The sequence below is a fragment of the Natator depressus genome, chromosome 1, assembly GCF_965152275.1.
Source record: "Natator depressus isolate rNatDep1 chromosome 1, rNatDep2.hap1, whole genome shotgun sequence".
NCBI classification, from domain to species: domain Eukaryota; kingdom Metazoa; phylum Chordata; order Testudines; family Cheloniidae; genus Natator; species Natator depressus.
The window spans coordinates 249,296,963-249,322,418 of NC_134234.1; the positions used below are offsets into that span (position 1 = coordinate 249,296,963).

Consider the following 25,456-nt stretch of genomic DNA (forward strand, 5'->3'; position numbering starts at 1 on the left):
AGAGCGATTACCAGGGATGCAAGGGTTAAATTGTCAATGTTCAAGCGGTTTCCTTTTGAAAAATAGACTTTAGCCTCCTGAGAGTATTGTCTCATACAAAGGCAAAGCAGATAACATCACTTCTGATAAATGTAACGTACAGCCTGCTGTACTGTAAGAGGATATTCCAGAAATTGACCCTGGCAATGTGCCTGGAAGGGTTTCTGAGAGAGTGCATAGCAGAATCACTCTAAACACTGATGTCTTTTTTCTTTTAACTGCACTGCAGCCACAAGTTGGAGACAGTAGTTTAGTTTGTATGTACTGGGCACCAAATTTCAAAACTACCGTATGTGGAGGAGCAACTATGCTGCCTACCTAGGGACCACAGCTTTAGACAGCTGGGCATTGAACTAGCACTGATCTTTCCATTAGCTTTACAATTATCTTTACCTGCCACTGATGAAATATAACATGCCATTCAGTTTCATGCTGGCCTTGCAATTAACAAGTAAGTTGATCAACAGGCAGTTGCCTAAGATGTATAATTTACAAGTCTCTTGCAGTGTGCAAGTTCTGAATGGTTGCACCTGCCAATAAAAATGCAAGCTATTTCTGAAAAAAAACCTTTCGCTTTGGAAGGGAAAAGAAAACAGGCACTCTTCTACTGTAACAGTATGCCTATACTGTGAGTTGCAGTGGTTCTGATGTGTGCAATTCTGACTTTACTAGTCTAGTTGCATCCATCCTGGTTCACTTTACCTAGCTAGTCTAACAGTAGGGGTGAGGAGAACCTATTTTTCCCCCTGGAGTGGAAATATTAAAACTCTATTTTATTAAGTGTTTGGGCCTTAAACTAAAGACTGCATCTAAATGTATTTTTAAGATGAAAGTAATACAGAGAATAGGAAGAGAGATTAACAGTTATTCATTTATTTCTCCTCTTTCCTTTTTTCATTATTCATGCTAGAAATTTACTTAATATTTTCCATCTACAGTAAAGAGACCTCTACTATTCAAGTAAACTGAAATCTATTAAGAAAAGCCATCCCCTTCTTGCCTGCATTTTACCCTGCACAAAAAGAGCCTTAGGGATTCAACAGTCTAAAAACAGATACCTGATCACTTTAAAAAAAAAAAAAATCCAAGTCTGCTCAGATGAAATGGAACATTATTCCCTTCTAAAGTTGCTAGCATGCAAAGAATTCCACAACCCTAAATGAGGATAATGCTAGATGTTAGTGAAATAAGTTATTTCCCTGGTGGTGTTATGCATCAGCCTCTGTTGAGGTATCCCTCTGCAAGCCACTTGTACTGTATATGCTGCACTGCTTAGGTACAATGAACCATATACTCCACTCCACTGGAGAAAGGGGAGCAAAAATGAGTAAGATCATGCAGAAATTAAGGTGGCGCGCTTGGAAGAGAAAAGCCACTGTGTTTTCAGTTGCTAGCTGCCATTTGCCTGTCCACGTAGTTGACAAGTCACCCTATTTCCCCCTCCCTCCCACAGCACTTATTTGCCTAAACTATGTTAATACTATGCAGAGCGGTATTAATTACTTGCCCTACACTCTGTGAATCCCAGCTACTGAGGAAGCAGGGAGACCTGTAAACCTCAAGGAAGCTTGAGTGGAGACTGACTAATCCATACTGCATGCAGACACATAAGCACAGGTCAGTGACATTCTATAATCTGTTTCCATACATACCAAAAGTCCACTCTACACACTTTGACTACACCACATAATTCAATACACAGCAGAGACCAGACCAGGGGGAGCAAAGGCACAAGCTGAAACTATCAAAACACAAGTACTTAATGTTTGGCACCTAAATAAGTGGGGTGATGTGTGAAAGTGCTGAGCACCAGTAATGAAAATGGGAGTTAGAGGGGCCCAACAAGTCAGATCCCTTTTGGGTGGGGGAGGAGACTTAATCACCCTTATTTAACAACTTTGGCCACAGTAGTTTAACTCTCTTCCCCTTTTATATGTGGAAAGGGCCTAAAAGACCAAGTAAAGCAGAAATTTTAACCAAGAATTCCATTATTGGGTGGATTGATATTAGGCTGCCATTACATGCTTTCAGCTACAATAAGAAACTACTCTGCAAGCTGCATGAAGTGATCTTTCATACACTAGTGCTATTTTGAGTTAACATTAAAATGTGAAACAAGGTACCAAGCTCGATGTCTCTGGAAAGAATCAGGGTTACATTACTTCAGAAAAAAACAGTCAAACACAGGTTTATTACAGAACTGCACTTGGGATAAAGCATCAGATGACATGACCAAGTTGATGGCATTTTAGGGTTTTTGTTTGTTTGTTTTTTTTAATGGAAGGGAGCTGGGGAAGAGAGAAAACATACCTATCTAGGTTGTACTTTCTATCTGTAGGGACCCATGTAATTCAATACCATTGAATTCATCCCTTGCCAGAGCTGTGTTCTAGAATCTAAGCTTTAATTTAAAATAAATAAAATCTATCCCTCATGTTTGAGGACGTAACCCTGAAATGATGCAGCTTGTGTGTAATGCTGCAGTGTTGTCTTCCTGACTTCAGAAAGAATAGCACACTCCTCCATCTCAAAGAGACTTAACTCTGAAACCTAAAATGATGAGTTAAAGAGATTAAGTATCAGCATTAAAATATGTAATCACACTATCCAACTAATGAGCTTTTCCTGTAAGTCCAAGATCCCTTCTGTGCACTCAACAAGTGCCAAAACCTCTGGTTTGTCCCGCACACTTTAAATGTTACCCTTTTTCAGTACCAAATTCTGCACATCAGGAACTGGAAATATGGGACTGGTCTAAAATAAATTGAACATAAAACATTCAGGGCTCCTGTACTGCTTGCGTTGTTAATCTCATATTTAATGAAAAACTTGTTGCTGCAAAAATGACACCAGACTGCCAGAGCACCTGAGAACACTGCTACAGAAGATACGTCCATCTTGCCACAGAATACAGTGGACTTGTCCAGGGGCTTACCTTGACATATTGTTAACCTACATATAAATTATGACATTTCAGTTACCAAAGAAAGATACACCAAGACTTCTGGCCACATACAGCCCTTAATTCTGAAATTTCATTCTTTTGGTTGTTTTGTTTTAACCCAATTATCTAGTCCATTAAGGATTTAAACATCACATTTGCAAAATAGCCTCCAGGAAAATTACGGCACCAGGTCAAAGGTTTGTTTTTGTTTTTAAGTTAAAAAAAAAAAAAAAAAAGAGATGGGTGGCAGAGTGAGGGTTATACTAACTTTCAGCTCACTGAAATGCAAATAGAAATATTAAAAGTCTCCAAACTCAGCCTGAATAACAGGGATGCTAGTACACAACCACCCTTACACCAACACAGTCTAGGACACTGAAGTATCTAACAAGATTACTCACCCAATTATTTAAAAAACAAACCAAACCAGCAACATTACTAAGAAATAGCTCACTAAATATACAAAATTACATTATCTAGGTACAGTTTATTGCAAAATCAGGAAGGAGACAGCAAACTAGAAGTCTGAGTCTTTCCTTTCAGATTTTTATCACCTATTCACATTTCAGTCACTCACACATGCATATGCATGTATGCACGCGTGTGCGTGTGCACACACATGTACACACACCTTGTACACACTATTTCTGAAACATCTGAGCGTTCCCACACTCTTACAGGAAACCAAACCTTATAACATTTCCGTTTAAAAAGTTAAATTGAGGTCATTTATCACAGGACTATAAAATCCTCCTAGAACACTTGAGGAAACAGTTAAATTTTGGGATTTGGCTTTCCAAAAACCATGCATAAAAGGAAAGCGTATAATTTCAATAGCTCTAAGACTACTTTTAAATTTAACAAATTACTCTTCAGGAGTCTGTACAGAGTTATTAAGTTAATAGAATTGTAAAAGTAGCCTAATGAATGCCTGTAGTAGCTATCTCAAATAAAAACTATTGTACTATAGTAAACGCTGTTGATGGGCACCAAATCTCTAAATTTAAACAGATCTAACAATTGTTTGCTTCTGGATTAACATTAAATTCTAAAGTTACATTAAAAAACAATTGTAAATTCTTTTGAGCTGCTAGAGTTTCATGAAAAAAATCCCTTTCAAATTTTCAATAAATATATCAACATTAAAAATCTAGTTAAGACATGCAAGACAATTTACATAACCAATAACAATTCAAATTTTATAATAAAGGCAACTTGCATTCAAAATGAACTTTACCCTTATTTTATTCAAAGGGTAAACATGAATTAAACTCAGCTGTTTACTTGAATTACAAAAGTAACATGATTCAATATGAAAATAAGAAACTGTCTACAAATCTCTGACAGTAATAAATTGCAATATACAATGCATACAGGAGTTATACAGAGCAACAAACTCTTGTACAAAACAAAAATACTTTAATACCCTTAAAATCCAATTTTTTTTAAAATTCATGAAAAAAGATTTGAGTCAGAATTCACACCTCCATTAGTCAAGCCTCAGGTAGCTACATTACAGCTATTTAATGTACAAAGAGACAACTCTCTCCTCTGTCATTTTAAACTAATGTCTCTTCTCACAAGTTGTACAGCTTTCTTGTCTCTCTCTTCCATTCCCAAATCCAAAGCCTTCTTCAAATCATGAGAACTGAATTTGCTGAACACCAGAGATCTAGAGAGACGGGGGAGGAAGGGGGGAGGGAGGAAGAACGTAAGCTTAGTTTCAAGTTTCCATCCTCGAAAGATGTATCACATTTAGTAATCTTGCATGGTCGTAGTGTCAGAAAGGCATGACAAAGGTCTAAATACAAGTTATTCTCATCTCTTTCAGACTGGGGGATGCTGAAATAGGGCTTTCAATTTTAGCGACAGAAGGAAGAGAGTGGATGAGAGGATACTGTACCTGTTGATAAGATGTTGTATAAACCATAACATTTTGCTGTTGGCCATCTGTAGTTATTAAACCTGCTGGCAACTGGTTAGCTAAAAGAAAGAGCATTTTAGTTAAGGAAGTTAGACAAAACTGCAGGAGACTTAGAACCTTGTTTAAAAGTATATATTATCATTCACAACAGAAAGTTCAGTTATGGTCAGAGGGACTATGGCCATAACTTTCCTCATCATATCTACTCCTGGAGTACTATAAACTCACATCAGTTTACTTTACTAACAAAAACAAGTTAACTGCCATTAGCACTGCAGAGTTGAAACTGATTTTATTCTGCATCAAATCATTATCTGAAATCAGCTTGCAAAATTTTTACAGCTGATGATGTATGAAGGCAAAAACCAGCTGTACTTTCCAATCTGAAGTGGACTTTACCATACTGGCCGCTTGAATTCTAAAAAAAATTCTTAGAGCATTGAGCACATAGTCCATGCTTTACAAGACATGACAGGAGAGTAGGATTTGTTAGTGGAGAAAATGGGGCAGTGGTAAGGGTAATGGTAGCAATTAGAGCTGTGATGTAGGCTTGGATGGAATTGTGCAGTGTTCTGAAGGACATGACAAAGAGCTTGGACTTAACACACAGTGACCTACAGAAAGCCAGTTAAATGAATAAAAAAGTTTTTGACAAGCAAACTGACGAAATGTGGTGTGGAAGTCAAGAAAATAAATGGAGAACCTGTTAGGTAAACATTATTGTAATTGTGGGTCTAAGCCCTGTGATAATCAAAGAGTAGAATTATTATAGAAGTCATTAGGAAAGCAAAAGGTAGAACTCTGATATTCTGCATTTGGAGAGAATAAGGGGCTGGTTTGGAAAGTCCAGCCATTTCTATATAAGGATAAGAGACAAAAACAGAAAAACCTCAAGAGAACCCTAAATCAGTTTCCCATGTAAAAAAAGTTTAACCAAACTTATGACAGAGCTGAACAGCTTACATTTGAGAGATTAAATTTGGTCTCTACCATATTTGGTTAAAAAAAATTGACTTTTATTGAATTAAGCTGTGCCCAAACTAAAAGTTACATGCAAAAGACACATTAAGTCTGAAGTTAAACTCCTCAGGCAAGATAATCCTGCACATATAAAAACTGTGCTTTGCAAGTCATGTAAGTAAGAGATAGTGATTCTGTCTCCTAGTTCTGCCTCTGCTGGCTCTTAGCCAGGGCCTCCTGCTCCCTGCCAAGTCCTACTATTCTCCTCCAAAACTGCCATTTTTTAATGCTGGCATTAAAATGACATGTGTGAAGTAACTTTCCCAATCTCTCAAGCTTTGCATCATAGAATGTACTGAAGCCTCCAGAGCCTAGGAAATTTGAAATATGATTGGTGACCAGGTGTCAAGGCACTTCTTCAGCCTTCTGCTTCCAGATTAGGGAGCATCTCCCAGAGACCAAACTTGGGAAGCAGACAGCAGACTCACACAGTTGATGGGGGTATCCTGTCTTCACACCAGTTCTTGAAAGTGCTATACTATTCCTTCTAGTAAGCACACACACAAATGGTGCTGTTAGGAGCACATGCTTCCTAGAAGCATAGGAATGTTTCCTGTGAGTACTACATCAGTGCCTGCATAAAGGGGTCATTCATGCGGTTGAGTTAGCTTTCTCTCCTCCACCCATTTTTCTTTACATGAGTCCTTGGTAAATTACATACGACCCCTGGGTCATTGAGTTCAGTCTCCTGCTACTGCAAGCAACAGAGGTAGGATTAAAAATCCTAAAGGTTAGATCCAAACAATCAGGACCTGCAAGAGTTGAGGTTTCTCTAGCAATGTTAAGTCATTACGCACACAGTATTTTCTATTCCTGTTTACCTTGCTAAATGTATAGGACATACATTACTGTTTGTCTTTAAATGTCTGACAGAAAATATACAGAAGGCACAGCATGGCAGAGTTAATGTTGCTGTTGGAAAGTTACCCTGTACATTTGCTGACCTCTGACTTTAAACTGTGAATGTCAATGTTTCATTAACTGTGGGGGTTTTGCATTTTATTAAAATAACTTGTAAAATTCCACTGCAATGTCCCCATTTAAATTCTCAGAATCACGAGGCCTGCTGGAAACTACCTTTCTGGCCACAAGAGCCTCCAGAGGTTTTTCTACATTCTGTAGAGCCAAAATGGGATTGTATAGGAGTGCAAAGTGCATCTCATTGCTTCAGCAGGTCACCACCTGGTCAAGTCTATAGCTCATCTCTAACGCATTAGTTTAACAATAATTTTAATAGAGGCATTTACCAGGTATTTTTAAACTGGTCTGACTCTTGAAAGTGGTGAGAGCTCTCCCTCAACTTCTCTGCAACCACTTTACCACCACTACCCACAGGTACTTAAAGCAAGAACAGAAGACTCCACTGTTATTAAGACCTTAGTTCCAAATTTAAAAAAAAAATTGAGGTACCCCTATGAACCTTCAGGCCCCATTGCATGATATGGGGAAGTACGCTACAATGGAGCCATAAAGGAAAAGAATAGTTTCACAAGATTCTTCTTCCCTCGACCACAGCTGCCTTTTTTCCCCACGTCCACAAAGTCTGTGCATTCTATTTACAGCAAGAGAAAATAAGTGTTTTAGATGGACAGGAGCCAGAGAGGAGCCTCAATTTCATTTTGGCAGACTCTATGGCTCCACGCCACAAAATGTGATTTACTTTCTTTCCTCCCGTGCATTTTTGTAGGAAGATTGCATATGGGCTTGAATGGTTAGCTACTAAGGAAATAAGAAAACTTTAAAAACTGCATCCAATGAAGTGAGCTGTAGCTCACGAAAGCTTATGCTCAAATAAATTGGTCAGTCTCTAAGGTGCCACAAGTCCTCCTCTTCTTTTTGCGGATACAGACTAACATGGCTGCTACTCTGAAACTTTTAAAAACTATGTTCTTTAAAATCTAATGAAAAATTACAGCACTAGTTCATGCTCTCAAAGCACTTCACATCAGGACTAGAATGTAAACCTAGTGCCATCCGATAGGATTACCAACAGCAAAATTAATATCAAACGACTGATGAATAAATTCTAACCCTAGGCGCACAAAGCTTCCGTTGACTCCAATGAGTGCATCTAAATGCAGGTTATCACCAACACATCCCAAATGAAAATTCTGGTTATTTTAGATCCCACCCAGCTAGTCTGACCCAGGCTCAGTTACGAAGAAGAAAATTCTGATGATTAACATTTCCTCAAATCTGAAACCTTAGAGGATCTACAAATAAAGTAGTAATGAGATCTGAATTAGCAATTTAAAAGTTTACTTACTAAATGCTTCTTCTGTGAGCTCCTCACTAAGACCGTCTGCAGTTGTAACTGTTCCTCCAATCCCTTTCTCTCCTTTCATTGCCTTTAATGAAATACAGAAAATGTTTGCATTATAATAGTTACCTTAGATTGCTCATGATCCTAGTTTCCTAAAATGGGAACTTTTACAACTGCTAACAGAGCCTGTATGCAGCAAGGAGAAGTGTGACACTAACATCCAAGGACTGCAATGATACTGTTTCTTTAAAACACACACAGTATGTGAGCAAAGTACAAAGACTGCACTTTTATAGGAGATCCTTCAAATTCTGCAGAAGTAAGAGTTCTGTGGTAACTCACAAGAAATAGTTAGGTCTACATTTTGTACCTATAATCCACAGCAGACTGCAGAATTCCAGGAGTACTAAAAATGTGGCAAACGTATGTTGGTTACATAAGCTTATTGGTTGCATTTTATACATGGATATATACACTTTCTAGTATGGTTCTTGGGATATGAAGTCGGAAAGAGAAGATGTGGTGTTGGGTTGTTCCACTAATTTGTATGCTATAGCTTTAATGCCTTTTCTAATAGCTGTGGGAAGTAATTATGTACAGTGTCAATATCATACAATAGGAAGGTCACATTTAAACACAAGATAATGAATTTCTTCCCCATAGTATCCAATATAACCAGAACCTGGGGTCAGCATGATGAGTTAAGGCACCCAATGAACTGTGTGCTGTTTCATCAGCCAGGCTTTTTGTGAAAACATCAAGGCAAGTACTAACGTAATGACAAACTGTCCATACATTTAAGAAAAAAAAAGTTGAAGCAATTTCCTTTGTATAGTACTCTGAAGACAAGACTGGGAACATCATTTATAGCGGACAGGCAAAACCAGAGCCAACAAATCCAGATATTAAATGCTAGCTCCATTAGCCTATTGACACAGTTGGTAGTGTAACCTATGTCACTGTAAAGAAGAGGTACGTTTGAAGCCAAATGGGCTTAAACATTTTCTGAAGAGCTACTGCAACATACAAGCTGCAATTTGCCGTTTTGATGCAAGCTAACCTAGCATTCAGACACTGCTACATGAACACAGGGAAGAGGGTTAGCGTATAGGGTGTTCTGTGTACGGCGTGGGTGTGCGGGAAGAATGGAGGGATGTTGAGGAGGGGAGAAGCAGCTTATTAGCTGAAAGTTCCTCTAACTTGTTTGGACAGACTCAGTTCTTGAGTCAACGTCTCATGCCACTGTCTCATAGGAAAACTCCGACTCTTTGGCATAAATTGCCACAGAGGGATGGTGGGTGAAGGAACAGAATATACATTAATCTCTTCAGCCCCCCAAAGTGGAAAAAAGCAGAGGACAGCTCTATTTTGCATGAAATGAAAGTTGCTGGAAGGAAGGAAGAAAGTTCATGCTAAATTCTGAGAAGACTAGAGGATATGCTAAATCTTGAAGTATCTTCTGCAATAAGAAATGCAAATGTTAATGCCAAAACAGGGTATTGGAAAGTACTTGACAACCAAAGCAAAATATGCTCAAACAAGCATGTAGCTGACAAGTTTTCATGTCACCAAAGTAATGTGTTAAAAATATACCTTTCCCCTTCACAGATTAGAAATGCAATCTGATAGAACGTAGTGGGCTGGCTCCTCAGCTTGTGTGAGTAAGTGTAGCTGCATTGAATGTCGCTGAGGATCTGGCTGAGTTCTTAACAGGAGCACAAAAACTAATTTTTACCATAATGTTAGAAAGGTTCTTCAAAAAAATCAGTTGGACAATTTAGCTACTTTGGAACAGCGAATTTGCCAATACTCTTAATTATGTTTAAGTGTTTTTTATCCCATGTCATGTTCTATTCTGATGTAGACATGGATGTTACATCAGTCACTGGATAGTAGATTCTGGGGTACGGTGCAAATGAACCATTTTCAGCTGTATATGGAGATAATAAAAAAGAGCCAACACTGAACACAGTAAGTTTGTCTAAACCTGTGTGGAAAGATAGGCTACCAACCTCTCTGAATTTTTGGAGATACAGCTTCAAAGGTTCAACATAACTATCAAATCCCAAGGTAGACATGGCAAAGAGAATATCCTCTCCATTGATAGTCTTTCGTTTCTCTTGATGACACCTCTCACTTGCTTCAGATGTTATAAAGCTGATGAATTCACTTACACACTCTTGCACACACTCCTTTGCATCTTTAGCAATCTGGTAAGAAAAACCATTACTAAAGTCACCTGAAGTTTGCTTAAGCTTCACTGTGTTAATAAACTGCAAATTAAAGTTCTACTTACTAAGCCTGTTCCCAAAGCTCAGTTCAGAGATCTGATCCTGAAAGGTGCCAGCCAGCCACAACTCCCCTTGACTTCACTAGAAGTTAGAGGTGCCAAGCCCCTCTCAGGATCAGGCTTGTGGGTTAAAGCCCTTAGGCCCACTAGTTAGGAGAGTCTTGCAACATTACACTAAAAACTTGTAGAACCCCAATTCTTAGTACGGGAATAATAAACTAGAAGATATGGGGATGTCCCCACAATAATTATCCACAAGTAATATGCATATATGAACAAACTAGTGTGCATACGCAAAACAGTCACTGGATGTCACCACTGTTCCAGGTAAAATGCAGATAAAATAGCATTTTAAATAAACTAAGACTATTATGTTACTATTTCAGGTGACACTGCAGACCTCTACAATTTCTGTAATATTTCACAGCTGCATTTTGTACAAGCTGTTATATATGCACACAGTTTAGAGACACTAGTGGGTTGCATGCTTCCCTTTCTTCTCTTTGGACACAAGCCATTATATTCACAGTCAGATCTGAATTCATAAGTTGTAAGTGTAAGTGAATCTCACGGTACTATAACCTTCTGGAAATGGAAACTAAGAAAGGTACGGAATTGGAGTCATCATGATGAATCTGACTGGACAGCACTTTATAATGTCTTGTGGGACAAAGCATCTTCATGAATTTCTATTCTCCTTTAATTTGCTCAATCTGCTATGGAGCCTGTATCTCAGGCCTTCCAGAACTAAATTTCTGCAGTTCAGCCAGGGATATTTTATCCTGATCAGATTCATAACTAGTGCTTACTCGGTTTGCCCAGCAGTGGTTTTTAATATTCTAAGTTTTCTAAACAAGCATTCAAGTGAATAAACAGATGTGCTCCTGCCAAGAATAAATTAGGTGAGTTAAATTAAAGTTTTTATCCCGTTAAAAATAAATTAGGTGATTTAGAATAGCAGAGGGGTGCTACAGCTGAGTATTTTAGGAAAGTAAATAAACAGGAATCCACTGAAGCATTATCCTTATTTGATGCTTGTTCATATGTGGCAAATCTATTCCAGTTGGAATATGAAGAAGGAACCTTTGTATCTCAGAGTAATAGCAATCTTTATTCAGAACCCCATATTCTCTCAGACATAATTTTCAAGCATCCAGACACTTAGGGTAGCAACTCCCATTGTGATATTTGTGGCCAGATTTTCAAGACAACTTAGCACCCAATGTGCCAACTTCTTTGGAAAACCTGACCTCAATTGTGGGTGCTGAACACATTTGAAAATCTGGCGTAAAGGAAAGATTAATGAATCTAACAATCCTACACTGAAACACTCAGGGGTTTTGAAAGCATCCATGACTGCCATGGCTTGCCTATGTCAGGTGATATTTTAACGTCTTGCTAGCTGTCTGATTATTTTGTAAGCTGTACTCCAAATCCTATGTAATATTAGAGAGGACTCAGATGACAATGACTGTTTGGTTAAGATAAGTAGCTTAGAGGGTTCCAATACTTAATCAAATCTCAAGTCTGCAGAAGTGGAGTACAAGTCTCATGAGAACAAGCTCTCACAAGCCTTCTCATATCTTGTACTTCTAGTAAGGCCAGAAATTAAAGCCATTAGAACAGCCTATTTCATGGCATTTTGGCATCTTGCTTCTGGAAATACAGAAGTTCAAAGATGAATAACTAGATTTTTTCCTCAGATGATTGAGAAGGAAGTTCTTATTTCATCCAAACTGGCTCATTCATTCCAATTTCCCTGCACTCCAATCCAAAAACGTAAAAAGAAGAAGAAGAAATCTCTTTCCTACAAGTTTAACAGTTGTCAATATTTGATTGCCACCATGCCTGATAACTTTTATGAGTGAACGTCTGGTGGCTATTTTGAAAACATTCTTTGTCTACGTAAAGCATTGTAGACACTAGATAAACACAAAACCTACTTTGGACCCGGCTTTTACATTTGTCATAAAAATTTAGCAATCTCATTAGCCTGTTTAAGTGTGTCCACTCACGGGTTTGCATCAGTTTAAATTGATTTAAAAACAGTTTTAGTTAAACTGCTGCAAACTTTGTGTTTAGATAAGGTCTAAGCAAGCCAGCTCAAATATTAGCCTCTATTTTTGACCAAATAAGTCCGCTTTTATGTGGCAGTTATGCATAATCTGCATGTCTAGAAAAATACTACCGATCACCACAGCTACAGACTCCATAATATGAATGAATAAATAAATAAGTAGTTTATATTTTTTATGAAAAGAGCAGTTTAATCTTTTAATTGTTGGATTCCTGTAACTCAAATATAGTTCAAAATAAATTTTGGGAAAACCTGGCCAAAAAAAAATTGCTCCCAAAGAGCAAGCATGCAGTTTCAGCAACTGAAGATAGGGATGTTGTACTGGAACCCAACTTTGCCTAACCGAAGAATGAATGTAATACGTGAATATGTTCTCATTAGCAGAACAGCCCTGTTGGATTTAACCATGGATATTACCTTTCCTGTCTGGGGTATGGCATTTTTCATTATCCTTGCCACATTTGCAATTGGAAGATATATATCTTGTTCTCTAAAACTCTCTTTTGAGCCATTTGTGTCTTCATGATCATTCATACTGTCCTCAGTGTCTAGCAAAATAAAGAAAAGTTAGCATTGGGTGCATTTGCCAAGCACCTTCAATCACCTTACTTGTAGTCTACTTATTAACCAGGACTACTAACATTCCAAACCTCTGATCAACTTCATATAGCTGCCATTAAAAAAAACTTGCCACAGAAGTGCCCCTTCTTATCATCCCCTAAATGTAAAATTTCAAACCCCACCCGCAACAGCAAAAGAAAATGATACTGGTCTGAAATAAACCTCACTGAATACTGCCAGTCGTCTAAGATTTAATAACAAGGGTGGAAATGGGAGATTCCCAACTTCCATGTGAGTACCACACTTGCTTACAGCCCTGGAAGGCCCAGAGTTGTTAAAAATTAACACATGCGCCCATGACCTTATGGTGCCTAGGAAAGTTGTTTTCTATCACACCTCACCAATATGTATTCTTTTTATATATTACATATTGACACATCCAATATTGTACTTCCCGACACCAGCTTCTCAAATATTAAGATTTAATTTGTTTATTGAACAATGTTATAATTTTATTTATTTATTTTTAAAAAAGAGACATGCCTCTTCCAGCAAAGAGGCAAGCAACATCCTTTGATATTTAACACACACCACCCCATTACAGGTCAACATAGAGCATATTAGTGTGGATTACTTCTTTTTCCCAAAACACTAGATAGCATCGGAGCCCCTTTGAAAGCAAACACTAAAAGCTACAAACCCATTTTCAAATTGATCAAAACTGAATTGTATGCAGGGAGTCATTATGAATGCAGATAAATACCAATTCTTAGCTTCATGAATGATGGAAAATTAGTGGAAGAGCTAGACAAGAAGGTACAGGACATAGCATAATACTATTAAGTATGATAAAGTAAGACAAACTTCCACTTTAACTGGTAGGTTTCTTACCATCATGAGGCTGTATTACAAAGTGACTACCACCAATGTACTCTCCAGCAATTCCTAACTGAGAAGCATCTGTTGTAGAACTGTCACCATCCATCTATAACAAAACAAAACAAAATCATGCACTCCAGTATACCACAAATGCTACTGCTTAGCAGTAGATTCATTTAAGTTACCTTGAAGTAAGGGGCCAAATTCAGCTAGCATAAACAAGCACCTTCCTATTAAAAACAGTGTCCATTGCTCTTCAGTTAAGGCTGAATTTGAACTGAGATGCTTTGGCTTCAGTAGCTCCTTCACATTTAAATTTATAGGAAAGTACTTTTAGTGTAATACAGTACTGTTCATGAAAAATATTAAACCAAGGAAACATCCTTTATCATTCAAAGGTTTGCTTAATGTAGTCTATGAAAATGAAAGCTAACAATCCCTCTCTCCAGTCCCCATACAGGCAGAAAACAAGCCACAACACTCTCTCAGATTACAACCGGAGACTGTATATTCTCCTTTTAGATTATTAAGCAAAACACAGGCAGCCACAGGTTAAACTACAAGACCATGCTAAAAAGCTGAGTATTTAAAAAGAATTACACTGTTTATTTTGAAAAGTAACCAGGTGTGCTCTTATAAAAGAGTAGTATTTATGTCAATATAATTTTACATTTAGCTAGTGAGCCTTATATTAGTAGCCTCAGACTACCCATAACCCCATTTTCAATTGGTTATAACTTTTAAACTTTTAACTGCATGGGCTGAAGTTTTCCATGTTTGGCCTCTGCCTCAGACTGAGTTTCTGGAAGAAAGCTTCTCAAATGGTTGCAGAGTTTTTGCTGAATGAGAATAGGGAAACATAGGTAATTTTGCCAATTTTTAAAAAGAAATTCTAAAGCAGTGGTTCTTGATCCTTTGAGCTCAGGACCCATTTGTAAATCTTTATGGCCTGTCATGACCCAGTAAATAGTTTTAGTGCAAAAAACAAATGTTTTAGTAAGCCAGATCTTACCCACAATATATAGTATACATATTAAGTACTAAATAAGTACACTGTGTATACCACAGCAGTAGCTCCTGTCCTGCAGAGCTGTCTGGGCTCAGCTCCCTGCTCTGGGCATTGCAATCTCTGAGGCTGCAGTGCTATTCAGGTCTAGCCAGGCCAAATTTGTGAATGGTGCAAAGGATCACAGCACCACTTGCTCAAATTTGGCCTGGCTGACCAGTCAGCGTGGTGGAGGGATAGCTGGGTCAAACCTGAGTGATGCTGTGGCCCTGCATACCAGGTAGCAACATTCAATGCTAGGACCTGAGCTCAGCTGGCCCCGCAAGACCAGAGCTGTAGGATGCACCCCTACAGGGTAAGAGCAGTGCAAAAATCTGCAACTGCCTAGCCCACCACCTCCCAAACACTTCCTAACCCCAGAAGCAGGACCTGGCCCCCTCGCCATCCTTTGACACATACTGGCAACCCGGTTTTGGGCTGCAACCCACTGGTTGAGAAACCCTGTAAAAGCCTCATTGGTTAGGAGCAAGAACTCAAAATCTGATTGGGAGTTAGTCCTGGGGCTACAGAGGTGCCTTTTGCTGTCCCTATGAAAATATGTCCAGATTTGGCCAAGTCACACTGAAAATTGCCATTTGCTTATAATTTTCTGGATGTTCTGTCTGCACTATGTATGCGTCTTGGTCAATGACCCTCTGGCTTAATTCTGAAGCAGGCACACAGACCAGCAGCTCTGGGTTGTATGCAGACCAAATGGTTTCACCTCAATTTCTGTCATGAGCTTACCAAAAAAAGTAATTGAAATTTCTGCAAATTCAGAAGCATCTTTCATTCTGTTCGTTGTAATGGTTTGATTTTTCTGCAGAACTATTTTTAAATTGATTTTTTGATGATTTTTCAATTTTGGGGGGGAAAAAAAAACCCATCATGCAATTAAACTTTGCCTGGGAAACACTAGTGATTCCCTCCCCTCTTCCCCCCAGAGACAACATGCCAAAACTGAAAAAAAGATTTCTCAAAAACAAACAAAGTCTTTTCACTTAAAGTTTCCATCAGAAGCTTTTTTAAAAAATGGAACATTTTGAAAGTTTTTTTTCCATGAAAATATGCTCTTTGCATAAAAGGCTGAATTTCAATAAAAAATGTATTTGAAAAATGTCAAGCAGCTCTGGCTGTTAGTATGTGCTAGCAGCCATGACAGTAAGATTACATCTGTAATATGACTTACACTGCAAACAATGTAGGGTAATTTTAATCAGTATTAATAAAATGTATGAAATTCTAAAATTTAATTTGGCATTATTTCAAGAAATCCACTTTAGTAGAGTGCACAAGTGGTCAATTGAGTAACATTATTATTATACTAGGACTTCTCCATTGCTTTCATAGTAGGGAAGCGGCGACACTCATCTGTCATTACTCTGTTATTGAGGAATAGCGGAGTTCAAGGCAACCATTTTAGATAAAGTGTGATAGCAGCGATAGAGTCTATCATATTCACTTAAAAATTAATTCCAGTTATTTAATGTTCAGCAAGACACATGCTGTATCACCATTTCCATATCTGGGAATTAAAGTAAATGTTTCCTACCTTCAGGAGTTGAATTAACCTTGTTTACTGTGGTTTTGTGTGTTGTTTCTTGTTTAATCTTACATAGTCATTGGCTAACAAAACCCCAACCAGTCACATCTGGATTTCTCCTTAATGAGAGAATGAAAAGCAGTCTTACACCTGATCCTACAAAGGGATCCACCTCATGGATCTTTACAACCACAGAAAGGGTTTTCTTCAAGAGCATAGTCTATACCAGATTGAGTACCCACTGCAACCACCAGCAATACTGCAGATACTTGGTTGCTGTCACTAGTGTGAGTTATCAGGATGAAAATGCTTGAGACCTGTCTACATCAGCAGCTTAGAAGAGGTCAAACTGCACCAGTGTTGGCTGTTACAGTAACAAGGGTGCTAGTATATCTACTGTGGATGAATCCAAGATGAACTGAAGAAGCAACCTTGTAACTATGTTGATAGGAATTACAAGATTAATAATGTTGCTAGTTTAACCACATGAACCTGGCCTAGTCCCCCTCTCTGGGCAGACAACATTCTGTTGTGAGTGAACACAACTACTGGATACCACATGTTTCTAAGCCCTTTGGGTCTGGACAGTGACTGATCACTATTCCTAGCCCTGGGTCTTTAGACACTCCAAGGTGAAGATACTTGTCTGACACCTCTCTTGGGCACTTGGCCCCCACAGTCCAGTCACCTCACACTCCAGCCCACCTAAGCCTCAAGTGCTTATATATGCTCCCTCAGAGTTCCACGACACTGTGTTAACCGTTTCCAAGACAATGTTGTAGGCAAGCAAGGAATACGGGCTTAGTAAAGGAATTTTTTAACCGCAGACACTTTACTCTTAAAAAATCACTTGAGTTACAGATCTCTGAAAAATAACAGTCCTGAACACATTCTCCTCATCCCTGATCCCATCCCTCCTGCGACTCCTGGGTTTGATCAGCATCCTTAGGCTGAGCAGCCCTTCTTGCCTCTTCTCTCCTTAGCTTAGTCTTCTTGAGTGTGGCATTAGTCTGACATCCCCCACCCCTTTCACAGAGAGCATTCCCTCTTGAATAAAGTCTGACCCCTTTGGCCATGTGTCTAGGTTGGGATCATCAGCTACTTTTCCAGCTCGGTTTCTGTGTAGAGTTCATTGGTCTTCTGGATGGGCTGGTTGTTGAAGATTGCTCTGTGCCCTCTTCAGAGACAGTCATTCAATTTGTGTCAAGCCGGGACTACCAATGTTGATGCTCTAGTCCACACAGGAGGATGCAATACCACATGAAGGTCACACTCCAAAGTGAAGGTAGCAATAAAAAGTGGAGTCCCTGAAAAGTGGCAATCACACAAAACAAGATGGAGTTTATGATGACAGACTCTCTTCTCCTCCCCCTCCCCCCATCTGCACTGGGGAATTTTAGGGGAACCCCCCCCACACACCTTACTCTTGCTACCACCTGTATGACCCCTCTTGTGATAACAATGATGCAAGCATTCATATAGAGTGCACTAGACAGCCATCAGCATTTGAGGCAGTGTTGCCTAACCCTGCTCAGAACAAGTCTATTGGACACAGTGGGTAAAATGTCAGTGCCTATATGAGTGATTTTACTGATTATATGATTGGTACAACTGACTTTTGGTGGTGGTGGGGGGGGGGGGGGGAAGAGGAATTTCTGGGAAAAAATGCAAGCACAGATCAGACCCAAGAAGAGAATTTATTCCATTGTTGGAACTGGTGGAATTTGGACTTTTAAATTAGATGTTCTACCCAAAGACATCAAGAGTGCTCCTCATAGTCTTCTTACTTCGACAGAAAAATGATAAAGAATATTCCTTATTCATGGATGAACTTTTATGCTTAGGGTCTTGTATCTTCATTTTTATAAGAGTTAGATTAACAGCAGACATAGGCTCTGGAATTTTCCCTCATAGTTCAACTGGGACTTTCATTATCCTGTCTTAATCCAATCCCAAACCTTTCTGGAGTAAACACTATTTGTTCCATGGTTTTGAGGTGTAGAGGGAAAGAAATAAACTAAATTTCAATTGTTCCTTAAGCCATCTGGAGCCAGGTATCCAGAGAAGAGATACCACACTAACATGACACCCTACTAATGTTTCTTTAGGTTCTGTTTCTGGTATTAACATGAGCCTGTTTAAAGATCGCTGTTACTAACAGTTCTGTCACAGTGGATAGTCATAATAAAATACTGGAGTTTTAAATTCAGACTTGTTTAAAATTAACATTTACAATAATCTGTCATGGGGATTAAGATCACCATAAGTGTTTACTTAACATGCTCAAAGTCAGCTCAGTACAAGGCTCATACCCTATATAGCATGACCTGATTTATGCAACAATAAAGCACTGCGGTATACAGCTATGTTAACTGGCTACAAAATGATTCAAAAGCATCCAGTTTTAAACTGAAATTATTCTAAAAATGCACCAAAGTTCAATGTACCAGAGAAATACCCCCAGCATACAGTAATCTGACTCACTGACAAAGTGTGAGGGAGAAGGGCAGAGAGTCCTGTCAGACTGATACTTCTGGTAACAACAGTGCAACTAAGCCATTGCTGCAAGTGGGTACTAATTTTCAGAACATCAATGAGCCTCTAGAGGGAGAACTAGACCTTGGTTAATAATTTCAAGAGTGCCTATGCAAGTCAAGAGCCTATATCCCACTTTCAAAGATTACGTATGCATTTAAATTCTTTTTGAAAATGGGACTTGGCATCTTTGAAAACTCTGTCTTGACTTGAAGGACTCAAATCCTGCACAAGGGGAACTCTACTGTGTTCCTATTGAGGTGGGATTATATGATATAATTTTTAATAAAAAGGAGCATATTTCCCCATTTGCGTGGTCACATAATGGCATCATACATGGAGCCTCGAACACACTGAATAAGTATAATGGATTGCATACCTATCCAATCAAAATACAACTACATTCTACATTTCTGTTTGAAAAATGATTTGAAAAAACAGATTGGCTTGGACAGCAACACAAGCAAATGGAGTGAGCACAAATAAAGATAATATGGGGTAATGTATCAAATTGAGAGTCATGAATTGGGAATTTGAAGTGGTCAGGTTAATTCCATTCTTATTTGATATTGTCAATGATTTGGAAGTAAACAGCACAGTAATTCGCATGTAAATAGTCAGGGAAGTATTGCAAACACCACTGAAGACAGAGAAATATTGCAAAGAGATCTTGAGGAGTTAGAACTGGCAGGAAATACAGTGAAATTGCTGGGGGAAATGGAGATTAAAACACTTGAAGACAATTCAAGAAAGGGAGGTAGAGAGGAAGGCAGGCATTCAGAATTGTACTAAATGAGCCTCATGGGTAATAGTGGACAGCAAATTAGTTTAGATGTGAATTTACACTATCATATTGCATTTAAAAAAAATGAGGTTCTGGGCTGCACATAAAGATGTTCTGGAGCAGTATGCATTATTTCCTTGTCAGCAATGCCCTGTTGAGACTGCACCTAGAATACTAAACTCAGTTCAGAACACCTCAACACCATAAAAACTTAAATGGGATATAGGATTTACTTGGAAGGAAAAAGTAAGGCATATCTGTGGCTTGGCTCAGTGACAACTATGGAAGGACATAAGCCTACAAACTTCTGAGAAGTGTGAATACCAAGGAGAGGAGAGGAAATTTAGCACAGTACAATAAAAAGTCCATAACTAACAATAACAGGAAATGAAAAATTTGCCTTAAGAACAGGGAAAACTCCCTAGCAATGTGATTTGTAAGACTGGAATGATCTCCCACAGGAAGTTAAGCAGCAGGCCTTGTATGACATTTAAAACTAAACTAGAAAAAAATAAAACAAACAACATAGGCAATAATCCTGCACTGGCAGGGAAGGGACTAGAATAAGTTTGTTGAGCTTTCTGTATCCTCTTCAGTTGCTGCACTTGATTTAACCCAAATCCTGAGGTTCCCCCTTCATCTTTATTCATTGAATTTTGAAAATCCTAGAGTCTTAGTAATATAACCACTAGACAAAAGCTTGAATAGTCCACTCCATCAATTTAGATAAGAAACTTTGCCTAACGAGCATGTGCATGGGATGAGGACAGAGGATGTCATTCCATCAATTTCTACAGAATTACTTTATTAAAATGTTTAAAGTCTTTATACATTTGCAACCTGTGAATGGATGCCCTGTGTTCTTCCTGCATCTGAAGCATCTCTATTTGCTTACATGCTCAATGCCTTCCCTAAGAGCTGTAGAGTGACATTGACAAGACTGGACAGTTTTACTGCTGCTATTCAGCATCTAGGCTGTAAGGGGTTCCCTCCATGTAGGCCAGAGGTGGACAAACTACGGCCCACGGGACCGTCCTGCCCAGCCCTGAGCTCCTGGCCCAGGAGGCTTGCCCCCGGCCCCTCCCCTGCTGTTCCCCCTCCCATGCAGCCACGCGGGCAGCAGGGCTGCGAGCTCCTGCTGCTCTGAGCGGCATGGTAAGGTGGCGGCGGCGGCGCCACGCGCGGCAGTGAACGGGTTGGGTAGCGGGTCCCCGGGGGCAGTCAGGGGACAGGGAGCGGTTGGATGGGGTGGAGATTCTGGGGCGGTCAGGGGTCAGGGAACAGGGGGGTGGGAGTCCCGGGGGGCCTGTCAGGGGGTGGTGTGGATAGGTCGGGGCAGTCAGGATACAGGGGGGGGGTTGGATAGGGGGTGGGATCCCGGGGGGGTGAGGGTTTAGGGCAGGGGGTCCCAAGAGTGGGCAGTCAGGGGACAGGAAGTGGGAGGGGGCAAATAAGGGGCAGGGGCCAGGCTGTTTGGGGGGCACAGCCTTCCCTACCCGGCCCTCCATACAGTTTCACACCCCAATGTGGCCCTCGGGCCAAAAAGTTTGCCTACCCCTGATGTAGGCTCCTCCACACTATACATAAAAAGTGTTCTAACAGAAGCCCCTTATGCCAGTTAACTTGTACACTAGCATGGTTACAGTTGCAGTATGGACAGGCTCTAACAACAAATTTGTTGTTGAAACAGCCACTAAACTGAGTGGCTTGGTCTGAGTGTGGTGGGGGACACCAGGAAGAATTGGGCACAGTTTCCGTGATTTCTCTTGTGGGTTTTTGGATTTTTTTGGTGGGGGGAGGGAGGGCGAGGGAGCGAGCATGGGGGGAGGAGAGATGTGAACTGGAAAGAATCAGAGCTTATATAGGCTATTTAAGAAAGTTTGTGCAGTTCCACTACTTTCGCAGAGACTGAAACGGATAAGCAGTGCTCTGTCCTATCTATTCCATCAGCACAAGCACGAAGACACAGTCTGAAATGTTTTAAAGACACTCAATTAATATTTTAATAACTGTCCTAGTACCTTTACTTAAATAAAAATATCCTTCATTTTCTACTCTGATCCATTATTTTTGGCTTCCCCCCCATAGATTAGTTACAATTTTAAGTCAGGGCAGAGGCTATTTGTCCTTCCTTTATCATATTTAAAAATATTTCACATGCTTATGAAAAATAATTTCTTCACCTCAAGCAAAGAGCAAGTAGAATTTTACCAGACTAATTCAGGATAGTTTTATTTTCAACCAATACTTGATACTCGAACATGCTGAGCTATTCAGTTTAATTCTCACATTGTGGCTTATACATTGTGATGAACTCTATTTAGTAAATAAATTTTAACTTTCATCTGTTTACTTGGCACTAATCCTAAGAAGATAGACACTTTCTAAATAACATAGTTACAAAAGGTAATTAAAAATAAAGAGTCTGAATAAGGCAATAACCTCATTGCTTAATCACAGAAAGATTTCAGATCTGATACCCAACAATTAATTTTAAGATTAAATAAAAATTAGATTAGCAATTTTATCCCTTTTAAAATCCTGATTAAAACAGTTAAATTATCTTGATTAAAGTCAGGGATTAAAGCTATTTCTATACCACAGCCCACATCTTAGTCGAGTCTCATGGACCACTGTCCTCTTGCCAGCCACAGATCTGTAGAACAGCTTCCCCTATCCACAATCACACAGTCTCCTCTCCCACTGGCGATCAGATATCATTTATGTGGCAACTACTGCAATTATTTATATTGAAGGGTAATACCAGGATACTTATTTTTAGCTTTTTTTAGTCTAGTTAGCAGCTCAAAATGCCAACAGGCAACACTACATAACCAGCCAGCTCTCTTCAGACCATCAACAAGTGGTTGATATACCATCTTGGGAATTAATGATTTAGGATCAGACCACCCTGGATTTTCCTGAGCATTACAAATAGTATTTTTCCTAACATGTTAAAACAGATGCAATACAGACTATACAGAAGAGATAATTATATAGCAGAGTTTGGCTGGCACAGTGATAAAGTGTATACACTGTTCAGGAAATCTATTCTAACAGCTGCACATGAAAACAGTTCTTGCACATATAACTACAACTATACTGTGGGTAGTACCCCAAGCTGCTCCTTGCTTGCCTTTTGGCTACTGCTTCTTGTGTCAGGTAAGGCATAAATAAGCAAGATTTAAAAAAAAAAACCACTACATTTTTCATCCTAATTAACTTTTTAAAATATGTTTTCCTGTCAGCAAGGCAAAAGTCATTATGAATAAAATGATAAGACATTCAAGGATGAAGGGCAGCCTTCATTTATCTGATACAGTCTTGTAATCCATGACTGAATAAACCAGAATACCCCTAAAGAATCAATACAACCCTGCCAGTCCTACAGCCTTCTACACTGAATCTTATTTACAGAAGCAAGGACTTGCATTTAAGTGAGACTTGGCCACAAAAAAGGGCAGTAGTAGAATCTGATTAAATTTCTTTGCAGTTTTACACTTTTGGAGTGGCCTACAAAATGTACAAGCTTGAAGAGTCACATACAGTATTAGTCTTTTGATATGTTACTAGAACTTTAAGTTTGTTTTCTTTTCCAAGTTATTCTTAGGCAGTCTACAGCACTTTGCTCTCTCAGTGTCAACAGCCTGGATTTTGTTGCAAGATGGCAGCAAAGGCTAGCACATAAGAGGGGATAATGCATCTTAAATTTTAAGTGTGTAAAACAATTTACAGCGATTATTAAAATGGAGTGTTGTAGCCATGTTGGTCCCAGGCTATTAGAGAACGCTTTTGAGCTTACACAGAGCAAGAGCTCCGTATAAATTTGAGCACTTGTCTCTCTCACCAACAGAAGTTGGTCCAACAAAATATATTACTTCACCCACCTTGTCTCTCTCTTAAAATGGAAATGTTTTCAGATTTAGGTTACTAGTCACCATTTGTTACTGGTTACTTTTGCACTTCACTCAGATTTGTCAGCCTAATAAATTTCATTTCCCTCTTCTTATGCACTTGAATACAGCTGTGCCTGAGTTACAACACAAAAGGAAAATCTTTACATTTAAATAAGCTTTGTGAATTAAACTTAATGAAAACACTGTAATATTAAGTTTTGTAACGCATTCCCTACACCCACAGCCAAAATTCCCTAAACCAAGATCAAACCTGCTTCACCAGACACCCTTTTTTGTCTGTTGGTTGAAGTTCACATCAAGTTTCTAAACACCTAGAAAAGTTTATTTTTATCAGCTTGTTCAGAAGGCTAGCTGTCATTTCCGTATTAACTGTAGCTGCTGGAAGGCACACCTATGGGAAGGGAAAGTCCCCTCTCCCCATCACTTACTTTCTGGTCCTCAGGGGAAGGTTTACCCACAGACTCAAGATACACAACTCTCAGAGATAAAATGATGGCATGTTTTTTTTTTTAAAAAAAAGAGAGAGAGAGACTAAAATCCATTATTTCCTGTCTAAAACTGAAGTGCCACTGCCTACCTACTGTGGTACCAGATGCTCCTGCCTGGTTACTCAGATCCTCTCACCACATCCTGGTGTTTTAGGGCCTCACCCTACGCTCCTCACTCATGCGGAGCGCTTTCAAGGGTTTTTTGCTGGTGAGAGGACTGCAAGGTTAACTCCGGGGTGCCGATGTAGAGGAGACTAGCTGTCCTAGCTCTGACCCCAGGATCACCGAGATGCTGCACCACACCAGCACCGCCATCCTCCCAGCCCACAGCACTGACAGCCACAAACTCGGAACTGCGCGGGGGAGCTGGAGGACGGGGAGCAGCTTTGGCTGCACCAGGGGCTCGCACTTCCCGCACGCTCAGCGGAGGTGGCCGGGACTGCCCGGGGGTGGGCAGAAAAGGTCGCCCCCGCCTAAGATCCCACAAGCGGCTCCCAATCCGCAGAGACCCAAGTCGCTCCGCTACAGGGCGGGGGAAGGAGCGAAGCGGACGCGACCGGGGGGCGGAGGGAGGGAAGGCTCCCCGCTGCTGGGCACCGCGGCCAGGGGATCCCGGAGGCGGGCAAAGGGGGATCGCGGCTGCCAGCCCCGCTGTGACCGGGACGGCGCAGGGTCCCTCCCCCGCGTGTGGCCGGGCGCGGGACAGGAACAGCCCGGGGAGCCGCGCTCCCGCCGCCCGGGCCCACAAAATGGAGCCAGAGCAGGGGCCACGGGCCCCAAAGCCCAGGCCCAGCGGGAGCCGGTGGGGGGCGGGGAGAGGGCTCCGCTCCGGTCCCATCTCCCCCCGCCGGCTCCGTCCCCGCCCGTCCGGGCTCCGGCCGCACAAAGAGGCGAGCGGGCGCTGGCGGGGCCCGGGCTCCTCTCCCCACTTCCTGGTCCCCTCGGCGGCGGCGCGGCGGCGGCGCCGGGGCCCGGGGAGGGAGACGGACATTTCATTCGAGCCTGCAGTGGAACCGGTTACCAATCATTGGCCGGAGCCAGGCACAAACCTCCAGTGCGGCCCTGGTTGGCTCCCTCCGCAAATCGGCTGTTTGGTTGGACAGAAAATGGCTGCGAAGGAACCAGTCCCAGCGCGGAGCCCCGCTTC

At 40.3% G+C, this 25,456-nt stretch overlaps 1 protein-coding gene across 5 annotated transcripts; it reads right to left on the reverse strand.

The window, feature by feature from the left end:
* Positions 1–3,203: 3,203 nt before the first annotated feature.
* Positions 3,204–25,456, reverse strand: NFYB (nuclear transcription factor Y subunit beta). 5 transcript variants are annotated; one of them, XM_074940831.1, is made up of 7 exons: positions 25,331–25,456; positions 14,010–14,103; positions 12,975–13,105; positions 10,203–10,400; positions 8,194–8,275; positions 4,887–4,966; positions 3,204–4,655 (listed from the first exon to the last, which is right to left on the reverse strand). In XM_074940831.1, the coding sequence occupies exons 2-7, from the start codon at positions 14,101–14,103 to the stop codon at positions 4,623–4,625; spliced, it is 618 nt and encodes a 205-aa protein (XP_074796932.1). In that variant the 5' UTR covers positions 25,331–25,456; the 3' UTR covers positions 3,204–4,622. The 5 variants fall into 5 exon arrangements, with proteins under 5 accessions (XP_074796932.1, XP_074796955.1, XP_074796938.1 ...); XM_074940854.1 differs by having other exon boundaries at positions 25,359–25,422; XM_074940837.1 differs by lacking the exon at positions 25,331–25,456 and adding an exon at positions 23,792–23,815.

Coding starts and splice junctions, on each gene's coding strand:
- NFYB (XM_074940823.1), bottom strand. Junction 13,106..14,009: donor TGTAATACAGCCTCATGATG/GTAAGAAACCTA, acceptor TTATTTTGCTAG/ACACTGAGGACAGTATGAAT. Junction 8,276..10,202: donor ATCTCCAAAAATTCAGAGAG/GTTGGTAGCCTA, acceptor ATTTCATTAAAG/GCAATGAAAGGAGAGAAAGG.